This window comes from Dreissena polymorpha, chromosome 13 (genome assembly GCF_020536995.1).
Source record: "Dreissena polymorpha isolate Duluth1 chromosome 13, UMN_Dpol_1.0, whole genome shotgun sequence".
In the NCBI taxonomy this organism is placed as follows: Eukaryota; Metazoa; Mollusca; class Bivalvia; order Myida; family Dreissenidae; genus Dreissena; species Dreissena polymorpha.
In genome coordinates this window covers 57,727,758-57,744,448 of record NC_068367.1, presented here as the reverse complement: position 1 = coordinate 57,744,448, position 16,691 = coordinate 57,727,758, and the positions used below count along the sequence as shown (strand labels likewise).

Below are 16,691 nucleotides of genomic sequence, written 5' to 3'. Positions count from 1 at the left end.
CGGTTGATATTCAAATGCATTTTTTTTCTCTTTCTGGGATATAGTTTTAGTAGGTTGATGCTGCATTAACAAATATAAGTGTATATGAAGTGAAAACACCAAAAATAAACAACGGTTGCGCTAGACACATATAAACATAGCATATACTGTTTGATGCGCATAATATCACTTTAAGACTAATCTTTCGTGAAATTCAATCATACTAAAGGTCTTGGACTATTTCAAATATGGTAAAGCGTGTGTACTGTTTATACATTTCTCTTTAACAGAGTTGTTTCATAAATTAGTAAATATTTATATTATCTTACCGCTTCTTTTATATATTGCTCTAAATCGCTGTTTTTTTATCTATCTACGTCATAAATGATGGATTATCTTTATCTTAACAACCGGTATCAGATAAATAAACATTATTTTTGTAAGTTGCAATTCACAACAGTGTACTATATTGTGCTTGATATCAGTAATAATGAGTATTTTCTCACACAATATGTCTACGACAAGTACGATTGGCAACACTTTACTACGTCTATAGTATGTTTCAAATGGTGGCCATGTACTTAAATAAAGTTATTTCCTGTCTAACATATACAATTCATTTTAACAGTTTATGCAAATATCACAGCTACTCTTTTCCCACATATATCTCGCGACAAATAAAGTTGCACATGTGGTTTAAACTCACCCAGTCACTTTAAAGTTTTGTTCACAATTTCAGGTCTTTAAGTCAACACTGGCTATTATAAAAATGTACAGTTTCTTGTATACCATGCGGTGATTCGAAATCACAGGCTATAGGGTCTGTATCTTCAAAATAATACACATTTCATTCCATGTTTTCCACATAGATCCGTTTTTAGGATCAAAACACTTGTGTTGACAACAACCGAGCACATACAAAGTATATTCCATCTTCGTATAAACGACGATTAGCGTTGGATCCACATTATTGTCAACCAGTTCTGTTATCTTTACACAAGGTCTTCAGACATTATATCAATCTCATCATCAGAGATAGAGTCGTTTAATATCGGATCACGTTCTTCTAACGCAGTGTCTTTGATATTGGTATCTTTTGAAGTAATTTTTACCATAGAGTTATTTTCATTATCACCGTTCCCCGCCTCGCAAGCATGACCGTTCAGGCCATTGTTTGATAGGCGTTTTGGTTCCGGCTTGTGTATCGTCAATTTGCCGTTCGGTATATCTCGCGCGTCAGAGCTCGCAGACGACGCTCGGTGATGTGATATAAAGGAGGTCATTGTATCACGAGCGCGTTTTTTGTACAAACTGCCACCTCGTCTCAGTGCGAAACGATACCACTTTTTTCGTATTTCTGATTGGACCTGTGAACAAAAATTTGACGATTAAAGTATTCAGCATAGGTAAGCGTTTGAAGTGATTCATTTAGCTCATGGAGATCTTGAATTTATTAAATTCCGTGACTTAAAATGAATGCTAAGATCCAACTATTTTATACAGACGTTTGTAAAAATAATGTATGTGTTTCTTACCTCTCCATTCAAAAAGCAAAACAGTAAGCTGACAAGAAATCCCTGAAATAAAAAGACATGGAAGATAATAATGATTTTAAAACGCTTAAGAGTACAAAAACTGTACATCAACATGCATGCTGAAAGAAATCATAGATTCTTTTGTGTTAAACGATATACGAATCAAAATGACAACAGATCTTTTTCGAAAGTATTCTATATCATACTGTCTACTAAAACCAAGACGCGTTTCTTGGTGTAAGGGCTGGTGACGCCTTCATGCTTTCAACAGATAAGGGGCGGTTACCTGGAAGGAATTGAAGAACATCTCGTAGTAAAGTTTGACAAGTTCCGTTGTTTCGTCAACGTTGTCAGGGAGACCAATAAACACGATGTAGTGGACGCCGAACAAGGGAATTAGGACCAGAGTCGATTTTGCTAACTTCCTGTGTGTACATGTAAACATTTGAATCAAGCAATTCGCTATTAAAGTAGCGAAATTAAGTTATTTATTACAATAGTAGTTTGGTTAATTTTCAAAATTTTTTGCTTTAATGAAGGTTACAAGTTTAATTTTAGTATGTAGAATCCTTATTCAAACTACGTTATGTTCATAGTATAAGAATAAATAAACAGAACAAAGATCGCTTTAAAAAAAGGGAAAATGTTTTCTGGTTATATTGGAATCATGACTAAAACCCAAATGTAAATCTTTAACTAATATCGGGATTAATGTTGTAATGACTTCAAAACAATTATGGATATTTGTTAGATACTATCAGATGTAACATATTGCAAATGCTTTGTTTATATATAAAATACATAATAATACATTTGGAAAATATAACATATTATAAATAAATATACCTATATGCTATTAGAATTAAAATGCATGAGTACACTGTTACTAGCTATTCATCCGTAACGTGCATTGTGTATTGTATGCTTACACGCTATCGAATCCGATCTCCAGCATTCTAGCACTATCAGTATTTACTTAACATAACTTTCTGATAGAGACTTATTAATTGATTGATTGATTAATTTTATTTGGTAAACATATGAACATTACTTAGTTACTACCTAATGCAGACAATATAAATATATTATCACAGCAATATACATAGCAAACCATGGAATGCACACACAATACCAAGGATAACACAAAAATAATAATAATGATTTTCACTTATTTCCATTGTGGTCCTTGATATTGGTGGCAGTTACCATGAAACAGTCATGTATTAGATATTTAATAATGTATATGTATCGCAATATGTACTGTTTAATAAAGTATATTACTGATTAAGAATGAACAAATATAATCACATGTTCATTATTATCACAGAAGTTGCATAAGAAAGTTACACACTGCATATGTAGTTAATAAACACACTTTGTAGCATACTATAAGTTTAAGAATAATTATGAGACCCTTGCATCTTATTGATCATAAGACTTAAAAATGTATCACAGTATTTTAACATAACATAAAATTCATAATACAGATTATACTATTAAAAGCTATAAAGACTCTAAAAACTGTTTCTTGATGGCACCCTTGAAATTGTTAGGTTTAGGTACATCCCTGATGTTTTGAGGAAGATTAAACAGATACCATTATATGTAAATGTTTTAGAACCAAAACTTCCTACTCTTGGTTTGGAAAAACGACCAGAGTCTTCAAATGTAAAATTTTCAGCAAAATGATCAGATTCTGACTGAGCTGCCATATTAGACCTAGTACAACGATTATGTACGCCAGACACTGGCTTCTCACCCATATACTCTGGTGCAAGGCCATTTTTAATCTTATGTACATGACAAAGTATGATCTGTTCTACTCGTTTTGAAACAGGCAGCCAACCTTAATGTGAAAACTGTTCTTGACCAACATGTGATCTGTTATCCATATTCAGAACAAACCTAATCATCTTGTTTTGTGTAGTTTGAAGCCTATTTTTAAGTGACTGAATAAGACCACGGTACCAAAAAGAGCAGGCATAGTCAAAGTGGCACTGTATAAGAGACATGACAAGGAGTTTTCTGGTGTGCAATGTTAAGAACTTACTATTTCTGTATAGGAATTTTAATCTTGAGTTTGCCTGTGTAATAATTGACCTAGCAATGGTTTTACCAGACAGGAACTGGTCCAATATAGCACCTAGGTACTTAACAGAACTTGATGGAGTAATTGACACATCATTGCAAGAGACATTTAACTGAGGATTTGACCTTAGTTTGGGCTTTGAGCCAAACAATATAGATTCTGTTTTACCAAGATGTAGGGAAAGTTTATTGTCCACTAACCACTCACTTATAAGTTCAAGATCGCTAGAAAGAATGGATTCAATTTCTGAAATGTGTTTACCAGCTACCAGGATGCCAGTATCATCAGCATAAAGTAAAATTTTATTTCTTACCACAGCGGCCATATCATTCACATAAATTAAAAATAAAAGGGGGCCTAATATGGAGCCCTGAGGAACACCACATGAGATGGAGGCCTCGGAGGACATAGTACCCGATACGTCAACAACCTGATGGCGATCGGAGAGATAGGAGGTAAACCACCTGACTGCGTAACTATGGAGACCAATAGCCTCAAGTTTCATGATTAAAATACTATGATTGACGGTATCGAAGGCCTTTTGTAGGTCTAACAATATCATACCAATCCTTTCCTGGCATACACAATATTTCAGGATCCTTGCATGCAACCTAGTATAATTACCAGAGTCCGTCGCTACAACACAGATATATGGAAATATTTATATCTCAAAGTGGTTATGAATTGTCTTAATTATCCAAGTATTTCCAAAAAGAGGCCTAATAAAGTTAAGAAAATGACCGATTTTGCAAGATCAAAAATGACGTCAATTCAATAAAAAAATGAAGTCATTCAAATAGTTGTTTCTCGCCACAACAGAAATAAAGCTAAAATGGAAAGTAAGTTTACTAATGGAGGTTTATTACAAAGATTTACGGATGATGACAGAATAAAACTAATGATACTCAAAGTCAGTTAAAAATATAATATCAAATGTAAAGATCGTATCCCGTATGATTATGATTATGATACTACTATGATTTCTGAATCGTTGTATAGTATTTACAATACATCATTTTTATTAATGATTTTAATAATCATTACTGTATAAATTTTCCACATTTTTACCTGTATCTGTATCTGTTAGTGTCAGGTGCATTGAAGGCTGTTAGCTTCGTGAACAAAACACGAATGATATTCAAGAATATGATGAAGTTTATCTGAAACAATCAAGTATTGAACTCAGTGAGTAATAAAACAATCGATATTTTTGACATATATTTACGGTGCACACACTTGAGTATTCGTACAAACGTAAATAGATTCGAGATGTATTAAACCTTAACAAATTATTGTTAGAAATGAAAACATAAATACGTAAATATAAAAATAACACATTAACCATGGGAGTGAACACATTAACCATGGGAGTGAAGATGAAGTTCACCACATTCAGTTTGCGAATACAAATATATTTCGTTGATGCTAAAATTTAATGGTGGACAATCAAAACTGATTGATAAAACAAAGCAACAAGCAGAGAAACAAATTCCTTAACGCCGTTCCTTAAAAAAAACACTCTATTGGCTTTAGCTGCGAGAACGGAGTTTGTGATTACCCCCATGGCAGCGACAATCGGGCCCCGTATCAACCAGAAATAACCATTGGTCGGGTGTGTGTTCCAACAGCTGAAAATATCAAAAACACACCATTATACACATGCTTCATTTAAAGTTTGAACTATGTTTAAAAAATTCCGAACTAGACTTTCTAATTGTTTGCTAGTGTTTGACTAAGTTTACTCATTTACTGAAATAAGTTTACTCTTTTTTACACTGAGTTTACACATTAAAAGAAACAGGTTTACTCAATTTCGAAGAATGTAATCTTATTTTCGAACAAAAGTTCAAACTTTGGGAGTTTTGGTTAGCGATAGCTGTTCTAAAACTAGTTTGTTCTGTTGCATGCTTACTTTAAATAATGTTCATCCAAAAAGAGATAGAAGTCACATTCATGATTATATAAATATAAATATGTTTTATGTTCTAGAAATAATCCGTACCTGGCACATTGACTCAACATAATCATTTCTTGCTAACTAAATAGCATTACTAGAAACAAATAGATTTAACACATCAGTGTTTAAACGAATAGAGCGTTTTGTTCCCAGTCCGAATATGTTAAACTGGCCCTTGAAATCGGTTACTTACAGCACATCCTCCAACAAAGCCCGAACAATGGCCCACGGCACCACAAACAACGCCGGTGCGCCTGATCATGAAACAAAAGATCGTGCAACAAATAATAATACACAATGATTTCACGAAGCGTTGATGTAAATTCCATACTACAATGACATTATAATTGAAAGCAATACGCTCGAGATTCTAAAATGAATCTACATAACATAAATTCGCATTTGTGTTTCCAATTACGCTTTCAAAAAACCATTCGTACAAACCGTTCAACAAAAGATTCCGTTGTTTTGTCACCAAGTCCTTTTGATTCATTATAAATCTTCATCTGAATAGCATTAACTATGAGACAGCGATATTATTAACTTGCAATAATAATGCAGCTAGAATACTAGCGCTATACAATATAAATCAAGTTAGAACAGCACTTAGACAATATCATTATGACACTTATAGTAAAATGCTCATTAACGTCCGAACAAAAATTAAACCGATCTTTATTAACATTATCTGATTTCTTATTGACAGATTATAGTAGTAGTAGTAGTAGTAGTAGTAGTAGTAGTAGTAGTAGTAGTAGTAGTAGTAGTAGTAGTAGTAGTAGTAGTAGTAGTAGTAGTAGTAGTAGTAGTAGTAGTAGTAGTAGTAGTAGTAGTAGTAGTAGTAGTAGTAGTAGTAGTAGTAGTAGTAGTAGTAGTAGTAGTAGTAGTAGTAGTAGTAGTAGTAGTAGTAGTAGTAGTAGTCAGTAGACTAGTCGATAGTAGTAGCTAGTACAGTAGTAAGAGTAAGTTAGTAGTAGTAGTAGTCGTAGTAGTCAGTAAGTAGTAGTAGTAGTTTCGTAGTAGTAGTCGTCAGTTAGTAGTAGTAGAAGTAGTGATATAGTAGTCGTAGTAAGTATAGTAGTAGTAGTTAGTAAGGTCGTAGTGTTAGTAAGTAGTAGTAGTAGTGAAGTACGTAGTCGTATGTAGTAGTAGTAGTCGTAGTAGATCGTAGTAGTAGTAGTAGCTAGTAGTGAGTCGTAGTAAGTTAGTAGTAGCCAGTGTTAGTAGTAGTAGTCGTAGTAGCTAGTAGTAGTAGTAGTAGTTAGTAGTAGTGTAGTAGTAGCAGCAGTAGTAGTAGTAGCAAACCGCAGCAGCGAGAACAGCAGTAGTAGAAAAACGTAGGAGGATAAGGACGCTGGCAGGAGGACGAGGACGACGAGAGGAGACGAAGAGGAGACGAGATGGCGAACCGAGGGAGTATCTCATTAGCAGGAAGTTCTTGACAATAAATTTCTCCTGAACAGGAATTAGCAAATGAATGTCATCATTAGTACCAAACATGTTCGTATTAAAACGCAATATAAACGTACATACTCCTGAAATAGAAAGCTTGAACTTTGCAAAACTATGCCTTATATTTGAATGAAATTAACGTACCCCAGCCGAAGATCACAAGTTTCTTCACCCCAGATTTCTCCGAAAACATGGCGACCGTAATGAGCATGTTAAGGTAAATACCTTCCGTGAAAATCCACATGTAGTTGGCGCACAAGATGTAGTTAAAGAGGGAGAAAAATGTCTTGCATTGCCAATGCTGAAATGATATAGTCACCATAGTATCCATGTATCACTGTTGTTAAATATAGAATAATGTTGTATAATCAAAGGTCTTAAACAAGTTAAACTATCCTGATCAAATATTGCTTAAACGTACACATGTGATTACAAATTAAAATTACCGTAAATATAATAAATATACGTATTTATACATGTACATATTACTGAAAAGCGTCACATTTTTTGCATATTGAATTAATAATGCGAGTAATGTCGTAATGTTGTTGTTGTTCGTGACCTTATAAAATCTATAAGTAATATTAAATAACCCGGACATACTAAAACACATGTGCTTATATTACTGGGTTTTATTAAAAGATTATTTTTGCATTTTGAAGATACGTTTTTTGGGTGAAATTATATTTTTTTATAACTAGTGTACACGTGACATGCTTTGAAGAAATTCTTGCAAGACCATCTGGTGTTTATTTTCAATCGATCAAAATTCATGTTGTGTTTGTATAAGTTATTTTGTACACATGATTTGATACGTATAACACATTATTAACATATTCAACTTGCATTTTAGATAGACATAACAACAACAACTTTTTCAAAATAAATATAAGTTGTCAGCACTTTATGTGAAAGGACTGGTAGGCAGGCTGGGAAATAAAAGTGTGTACGATAGTCATAGGCAAACGTTTAGTCTTGACTATTATTCATGCAGCCACATTTAAGTTGAACTAATATTTAAATGTTCGACTCATTTCGCATTAACATATTTTGGTCAGTTTGTTAATGTAGACTGGTTTTAAGTACTACATTCAGAGATAACATTAAACTATGCCAGTCAAACAATCAATACAAAATAACAAGAGGATCTTAGTAAAAACCTGTACATTTTGTTTTTTCATCGATATTTTCCGTATAAGACACACGACATTAGCTAAATCTTGAAAATACTGAATAGTCTATACTGAATAGATGACATGTTCATGTTCACGTACACTACTGGCTTCCAAACACATTAGACAGAACTAAATGGAATTACATGTCAATCGTTACTAACACTATTGTCTTCAAAAACACAAGACAATACTAAATGGGATTAACGGATCATGAATACTTACACTACTGTCTTCCAAAACACAAGACAGTACTAAATGGAATTAACTGTGTATGGTTACTAATACTACTGTCTTCCAAAACCACAAGACAGTACTAAACGGAGTGAACTGATCATGGTTACTTACACTACTGTCTTCCAAAACCACAAGATATCACTAAATAGAATTAACTGGTGGTGGTTACTTACACTACTGTCTTACTAACACAAGACAATACAACATAGAATTAGATTGTCTTGGTTACTTACACTACTGTCTTCCAAAACACAAGACAGCACTAATTGCAATGAAATGTTCATGGTTAGTTGCACCACTGTCTTCCAAAAACACAAGACAGCACTAAATGCAATTAAATGTTCATGGTTACTAACACTAATGTCTGCCAAAAACACAAGACATTACTAAATGGAATTCACTGTTCATGGTTACTTACACTGCTGTCTTTCAAAAACACAAGACATTATTAAATGTAATTAACTGTTCATGGTTACATGTACTTACACTACTGTCTTCCAAAAACACAGTCTGGCCATCCTGAGTCTGAGTCACGTCGATGCTGAAGCCGACGCCATTGACGAGCGCATTCTCTTTTACGAATGAGATGATAGCGCGCAGCGTGAACGAGACAAATAGATTGATGTGGATGGTGTTGCGGGGACAATGGAGACGTCTGGAGAAGAAACAAGGATATATAATTATTTGTGTAAAAAATTAACGTTTAAAGGTTGATTTTACGATTTTGGTCAAATATTTATGAATTTATATAATTTGTGTGAAAAATTTAATAAACATATATTTCAATATTAATTAAAATAAAAGTTGAGAAGAACAGGTGTCGACAAATTCGAAATAAGCCAAATATTTATTTCTGAAATCGAAAATGTATGTACAGTCGAATTCGCCAGCATGTATATCATCCAAGTACGATGTGAATCTAAATTTAGTTTTACGGATCATTTTAATTTCCTGCAACGATATCTATTCATACGACACTAGAACACTTACTCCGATCCTAATATAAAGACGAATGCTTCGGTTAATATAGGAAAATATGTACGAAATATCTTCGTGGCAATCGGCTCGGGGCGCTACTTTGTCTTTGCTGCATTTTATGAAATTCGTCTTCATTGTATAATTTGTCTTGCCTATTTTGTGTTATTGTAAAATATTTTTATCAATATATTACAATTTAACACGTATACAAATCGTTTGATCTCCCTTTAAAGTATCATACATACTCAAAATCAACGAATATTTTGTAAATATTTCGTTACATAAAGTAAACCCATACAAAATCAGTGTTCCTTCAAGCAATTGTCAAAATGTCAATGTGGTAAGGTAACCTAGATTTAACGAGATACAACATGTTCGTTTATATTTTTGTGGCACGATTTATTCCATTACATGTTCCTGCAACGATATATATTCATACGACACACGAACACTAACTTGATACATGAATATATATTGAATATACTGTCCCGCAAAAATGAGCATTTTGAATCTTTTTGAATCTATCTTACCAGACCACATCTATCGTTGAAATGTTTGCAATGACATTGATTGCGTATGTGTAAACTTTATTTTTTAAATATTGCACAAAATATTCGTTGATTTTGAGGGGTAATGAGCATTAAAAAACAGAAATTGTCAAGATAAATATTGCAGTGCAAGTAATAATTTAATTGGAGATTATTGCACACAGTGCAAATGTGTGAATGTTCAATTAATTTATAAGTATACTTTCATAGCATAAAATTGCCATTTTTGTCATTCCATGATTGTAATATTTCACGTTGCTTGAAGGCGACAAATATTATTGATGCGACTGATGTGAATGATGTAACGTGGCGATTGATACGCGTTGTGGATAACATAAGAAGCAGTTAATGTAAATTAAGATATAACAGGTAGTTTAATTAGACATAGTATCTATATGACATGATTTATGGAACTGCTACATATGTGGACATAAAGCTGTATAAGCGTGGTTATAAACACAACCTGAATGTGAAACAAAAATAAATGCAGTTGAAGACACCAACACACGCACACACATACACACCCACACACATTGGCTCCTCTTGTTGTTGGGTATGTCTTGTTGAGCAGCAATAATGTCACTTATGCTATCTTATTCAATGCAGTTACAATAAGGATTTCATTGACAATGATGCTTCAACGAAGCAGCTCGTCTAAGTTATCATACCGCGAAAAAAATCTTCACAGTGGCGACTTATGTAAAAGACCGAGCCAGTCCGATTGATATAGCTTAATTTTCTCAATAGGAATACCTCGCTGATTATCATTGATAAATGTAAAGGCAACTTGGTTCCCGTCCTCTTTCAAACTTACCAAAAAATTGTTCGTACACAAAATTAATCGTACCCAATCATTTGAATACCCTTTATTTCGAACTAAATATTTTTTCGTACCCAAATTTATTTTCAGTGCCCAAATTTTTGTTCGTACCCAAATTGTTTTTTGTATTCAAAGTTTGTATCTCTAACAATCTATGTACCGGTACGTAGGCTTAATGGGTCAAGTTCCCCACGGGTACAACTTTTCCATAACCCGGGTACTTTGAAGTATACTTCACCGTACACCGATTTTCAAATGATACTTACAGGTACCCTATCTTTCCTAATAAAATAAATCGTACCCAACTTGTTTTCGTACTCAAAAGTTTTCGTACCCAATTTTTTTAGTACCCCATTGTTTTCGTGCCAATTTTTTTTGTTACCCGATTTTATTTCCTTTGTTCGTACCCAAATTTTTTTTTTCGTACCCAAATGTTATTTGGCATAATTTTTTCGTACCCAAAATTTTCGTATCCAAATTTTTGTTCGTACCCACAATTTTTTCGTACCCTAAAATTTTCTTACCCACAAAAATGTGGGTACGAAAGAAAATTTGAGTACGAACATTTTGGGTACAATAAAATGATGCCAAAAATCACCTCTTGTTCTTAATAAAGTTCTACAAAGAACTGTGGATTGTCTAAAAGTCTATGTACACTGCAGCTATGCCAAATCTTAAATTAAGAATGCAGATAAATGAAAAGCAATAACAATTACACTATTGTGGTGATGTAGATAAACTTAAATAGATGCTTTTATAACCATCCTCTCCAAAAGCATCTTCAAACCAGTACTGTCAGTACTTTTATTGTATTTATTGGTTTTCACAACAGGATAATGAATCATCTTTTGTTTGTTAAAGCAGACAATGGCAGTTAGGTAACATTATGGACATTCATATAAGGAATTGAATGCAATTCAAACAACAAATAGTTTTTTATTCAGAATTACTCACTTGAAATAGATCATGATTGTAACGGCGAGAATGAGAGATGCCAGCGATATTCCATACCCTATGTTGTACATCAGACGTATTCGAGGCATGTTCTCCTGGAATTGGCAACATAATATTTATGGATGTTAATTCAAAAATCATGTCTTCCTTATTATTTCTGTTAGTTCGAAATATCCATTCTTGTCAGCGGCAATGTACTGCCAATAATTGTATAATTACAATAGTGTTTCTAATGAAAATGTCATAATTTAAACTGATGCAATATAAGTGAAGAAATACTTCCGTTAGCTGGAAGGGTTAAACATAGACAAATCCGTATATATACACAAAGCAGGACACAAAAACACTACGGTATAGTGAACCATAAAAAAACTGACATCCACGATTAATTGATCTCATACGTGTTTTTATTAGCTTCAACGTTTCATTAATTTTGGATTTTACTGATCACAACCGTCATATGTAAATAAAAACATTTTTTGATACTGGCAATAGATGTCTGATCCATAGCGCTTTGCATGAAAGCTTTATAATATAATCAATTAAAATAATAAATACATAAGATCGAACCCACCACAACACCACCGCTAGTCAACACAATCCATACCCTATTACTTACCGCGATGATTGCGGGCACTTGCTCGTACTGGTTCTCGTTTTTCTCCGACATGCACAACGTCAGGTTGGTCCAGGTCTCGTTCAGATCGGGCCTAACATACCATGTGCCATTGCTCGTGCAGGTTTTATACGCTGAAGCTACATTAACAATATATGCGTCAACTATCAATTGACTTCGAAGTCATATAATATTCAAATTCATCTGAGACTTAGTTTAAGTCTAACATTCGCAACAATTTACCATATATGAGAGTGCCCTTATGTAGCCAATGTAACTTTGTCGTCTGACAGCAAACAATAAAAATAGATGAATAGATGGAGTATTGATGCACAATCAGGAGGCAAATAAACAATGTACATTTTAGATAAACAATTATATTTCATGGATATGCATCAAAAAGCATTTTCTCTATTACCTTGCAAATATTGTGTTTATAATGTAAAACATCATATTCAACACATATTACAAGTACGTTATAAATGCAATGTTTTAACGGTACATACCAAGCGTCTGCGTATGCAAATAGATGGCCCGACTACCAGTGATAAAGAAAGTTAAACAAATGGGCTTACCTCGATTCTATTCCTTGCCACTACATATAGTTTTTTTATTGTTTTGTAATTTGTTTTTAAAATGCTCTATATTTAGTTATTGACTCGCAGTCACTGTAATTATTTTGCTTATCAAAGATATGTAACTTGCCTGGTAAATTCTTCATACCTGCCAAATTGAAACCGCTCACGTAACTGGGACACGGCAAACGGGCCGTCGAACCACGGTCCAGGGCAGGCCAACATAGAACACCGTCCCATGTAGGTGGGCATTGTGTGGCCCCTGAAACAAACGAAAACAATAAATAGCATATGTCCACACCATTGTAGATAGGCCAATAGCCTATCTAGCAAGTACAAATACGCCGATATATCATTGTTATAATAAGGCGTCAGCATATAAAGGATATCAATGGCACCAGGTGGTAGCTTTCAAAGCTGTGATATAATTAATAAGCATGAACCTCTACAAAATGTTCTTAGATCCTGCCATTAAATTTGACTCAACGTAGCCCTGCACGTTACGATAACACACACATACAACGAAAAAAATGCTCCATTTGAATATATAATACATGTATGTTGTGTAATACATGTACCACAATATTTATCAACTTGGATGTTTTTTATTTTATGTGTCTTCTTGAGAGAATTTTAACCTTTTTATAAGTTGATGTTTTAAACATCCAAGTAAGATTAACAAACAATAAAATGTAAAACATAAACAACCTGACGATATATCTGTATTACCCTGTTTCTCTTTTTCCCCTTTATCTGATTTTTTATTTCAAACTAAGTCCCAACACCATTTCATGTAGTCAAAATCAGCCTCTTAAGACAACGAATATCAAGTTATCGTTTTTTCGTATTCTTTCTACGCGCATTATAGTCATATTCAGCAAACGTTCACATTAAGATTAATTATAAGAAATCATATTCAAATCACTGTGGTCTCATGATAATCTGAAGTTACAAAAAGGAACCGTTTACATGTTACCATCAACATCACCTCGACTACGTGTGGTCCTTATGAGCACGCCTGCCTCTATCGACAAAGTATGTCTTATATTCGAAACATTAACAACATTTTAACCGTATTGAACATTATTCTGTTTGCATTCGGTAAACACTTCAGACATAATTTGCTACCTTCAATGACATACGCTTAATAGTTAAAGCATGTCTTGTGCAATTTGCAGGTAATTAACTCGTTCAAATAGTGATTAAAATCAGATCTGCTTTGCTTAGTTTTGTTTATTCTCTTCGATAGATTTATTTATCGTGTCATTTATTTAGAGTTTGTCTGACCGAATTAGCAGTTCAACTGTCAAAAAACCATTCAGAAAGAGCGTATTGAATAGTTTGTCATTTATTTCTTAATGCTGCAGTTATGTTCATACAATGGAGAAAACCAGGGCGAACTATGTGCAGCGGAGCCCTTATTAAACACTGCACATCTATGTGACAGTTCTTAGAGGAATTGTATTACATGTGTATGTGTTGGCTTACACATTATAAAGTGAAATAGTAATACATTTGTATGTGTTGGCTTACAAATTATAAACTGAAATTTTAAAAATCAAAATTTTGCCAGCAATGTTTAAACATACCGTTATTTAAGGTTTAACTAACTTTTATTTTATTGTATTTTAAATGAATTTTGTTCCACGTTTGTGCGACAGTTAACGAATAATCATTGCCTACAATTGCTTCGAAAAATCGTTAACATAAATATGTTCGTTTCGGAACAGCTTTATATTTCTCAACGACGCAAGGTGTTTCAGTTCAAACAGTAAATAAATGCATGGTACTTTCTGTTTCAGCTTAGATTCGAGACATTCAAACACAGCTAAACATACTTTCTGTCGCTTTTGCTGCTATGCAATATACCTCAAAGTATTTTTTGGTAATATTTTATCGTGATTTAGTTTCTCGAGGATTCCTGTGTTTTTTCTCCTTTAAACATCGTTACTATAACAAGAGAGCATATACTTCATGTTACAGTACCAAGCAAATGTACTTCTGTAATTTGTAACGTTTTTTCAACGATAGGTGCTGTTGTAGAAATGTGTATCTGTATAAGACAAAACGGTTAAAGCTACTCGTCGGACGAACGGACAGATTGACTGACAAAAGATTGTAATGGCGTATGCTGCCTGCCGCACCAGGAGGCATCGGGGCGTATAAACGTATGCTTTATTGATTTGAATCAGCCAGTGAACAACTTATTGGCATTAAGAAGCGTGTATATATAACCAGTCGGATATACGCCTAAATGAGTTTATGTATGAGCTAAATTGATATATAAACAGCAAAAAATCTATATTCTTAAATGCCTCTTAATTACTTAATTAATTGTAATATAGGGTCTGATATTGAGCAAACCTAGTACGTCTGAAAACATGTTAGACACATTTAAGTGGGCATAAGGTTAAAGTAAACGTAACGAGCATAATTATGTAGAACATGTTCTGTGAAGAAGCTCGTAGATGCGTCATGCCAGACATACCTGCTGCACTCAATTATCAACACCCGTGGTAATTTGCGAGTGATGCATGGCTTCTATCACAGGTAGTATCATACAAAAGCTATCGCTCTTGTTTCTGTGCAGGAAGGCGACGTTTTTTACAATATTGTTTTTCATGAATTTTTATCCACAATCCATCTGAATAAACTTCACGAAGTGTTTTATTCTTAAACCACCATTCGCGCTGAATATGTCGATGAAAATTGAACAATTAATACAACGTTGGTTTGCAATTATATAAACATATTTGATCGTTTACGATTCTCGCCTTTGAAAACGATTGCAAATGTTTATATTTTAAATTTGGATGGTCTGAAGTTAGAGCAAAGCATACAGTCTGCAAACTAGACGCGTAATTAAAACGTAATTGTCATCACTAAACAAATTTAATCGAACCTTAGCTTTTGATGTAGGTTTAAGCAGCAAAAAAATAAAGAAGATTAATATACACGTATATTAGTCATGAAATGTTCAATTTTCAAGCCCAGTCAGTTAAAAATATTATTTCTATTTAAGAACAAAAACGGCAAAGAAATTCTTTACGTGAAATGATTGTTTTAGCATGGGAAGTCATAGTTTAAATAAAACTATATATTGGTAGATTATAACTAGTTTGTGAATTCCTAGTATTCATGGAGGGTATTCTTGGATTCAGTAGATCATCGTTTATAATTCACTCCGAGTGTAAATATGAACGTTTGATGATCAAGAGCAAACAGAAATTGATAAGCTGTTTTGAACAAATGATTTTTTATTTTAATAAATGTTTTATCCCAATGTTGATTTACATTTTTAAAGTTTAAAGCTGGAAAAAAATCGCTGGTAAAATGAATTGATAACGTCAAAAGACGACGTAACTTTATTTGAACAATACATTATTGCTTTTCAAATCACCAATAGAAAACACAGACAAGTTATAAATGAAATGAACTATTATTCGAGAGTTAGGTATAAACACATTTGGATACTTTTAAGCGAAAATTGAAAATTATGTACAACAGAAGTCTTATTTTAGCTTAACATATACATAGACGTGAAATTAAATACATAAACAGAGAACGGTAAAAAAATTAATTGTTTTAGATGAAGCATTATGCTTTCCCAGAAACGTTTAGAATTGCCACTATATGAATGAATGCTTACCTAATGTCATCACTGAAATGCCACGCCAATACCTTATCTATTGTATGATAATTTGGGAAGAATATAACTCATCCGTAATGATCGCGTAATTCGCACATAGACGCACGACCCTCGTCATAAAATTATCTGA

The 16,691-nt window shown here is 33.4% G+C and overlaps 1 protein-coding gene across 33 annotated transcripts in view; it reads right to left on the bottom strand.

Moving 5' to 3' along the window:
• Positions 1 to 504: 504 nt before the first annotated feature.
• The window catches only part of LOC127855476 (parathyroid hormone/parathyroid hormone-related peptide receptor-like), a 233,525-nt gene continuing 217,338 nt past the window's right edge, over positions 505 to 16,691 (bottom strand). For 11 of the 33 annotated variants that reach the window (XM_052391087.1, XM_052391080.1, XM_052391073.1 and 8 more), the window contains exons 11-15: positions 4,672 to 4,763; positions 4,228 to 4,239; positions 1,801 to 1,939; positions 1,515 to 1,556; positions 505 to 1,346 (exon numbers count right to left, since the gene is read on the bottom strand). In XM_052391087.1, coding sequence (XP_052247047.1) covers positions 972 to 1,346; positions 1,515 to 1,556; positions 1,801 to 1,939; positions 4,228 to 4,239; positions 4,672 to 4,763 — 660 coding nt within the window. In that variant the 3' untranslated portion in view covers positions 505 to 971. Of the gene's footprint in view, positions 1,347 to 1,514; positions 1,557 to 1,800; positions 1,940 to 4,227; positions 4,240 to 4,671; positions 4,764 to 5,161; positions 5,232 to 5,753; positions 5,815 to 7,156; positions 7,314 to 8,907; positions 9,077 to 11,721; positions 11,817 to 12,340; positions 12,478 to 13,060; positions 13,175 to 16,691 lie in introns of all 33 variants that reach the window. The other 22 variants (XM_052391088.1, XM_052391091.1, XM_052391090.1 and 19 more) reach the window with 8 other exon arrangements.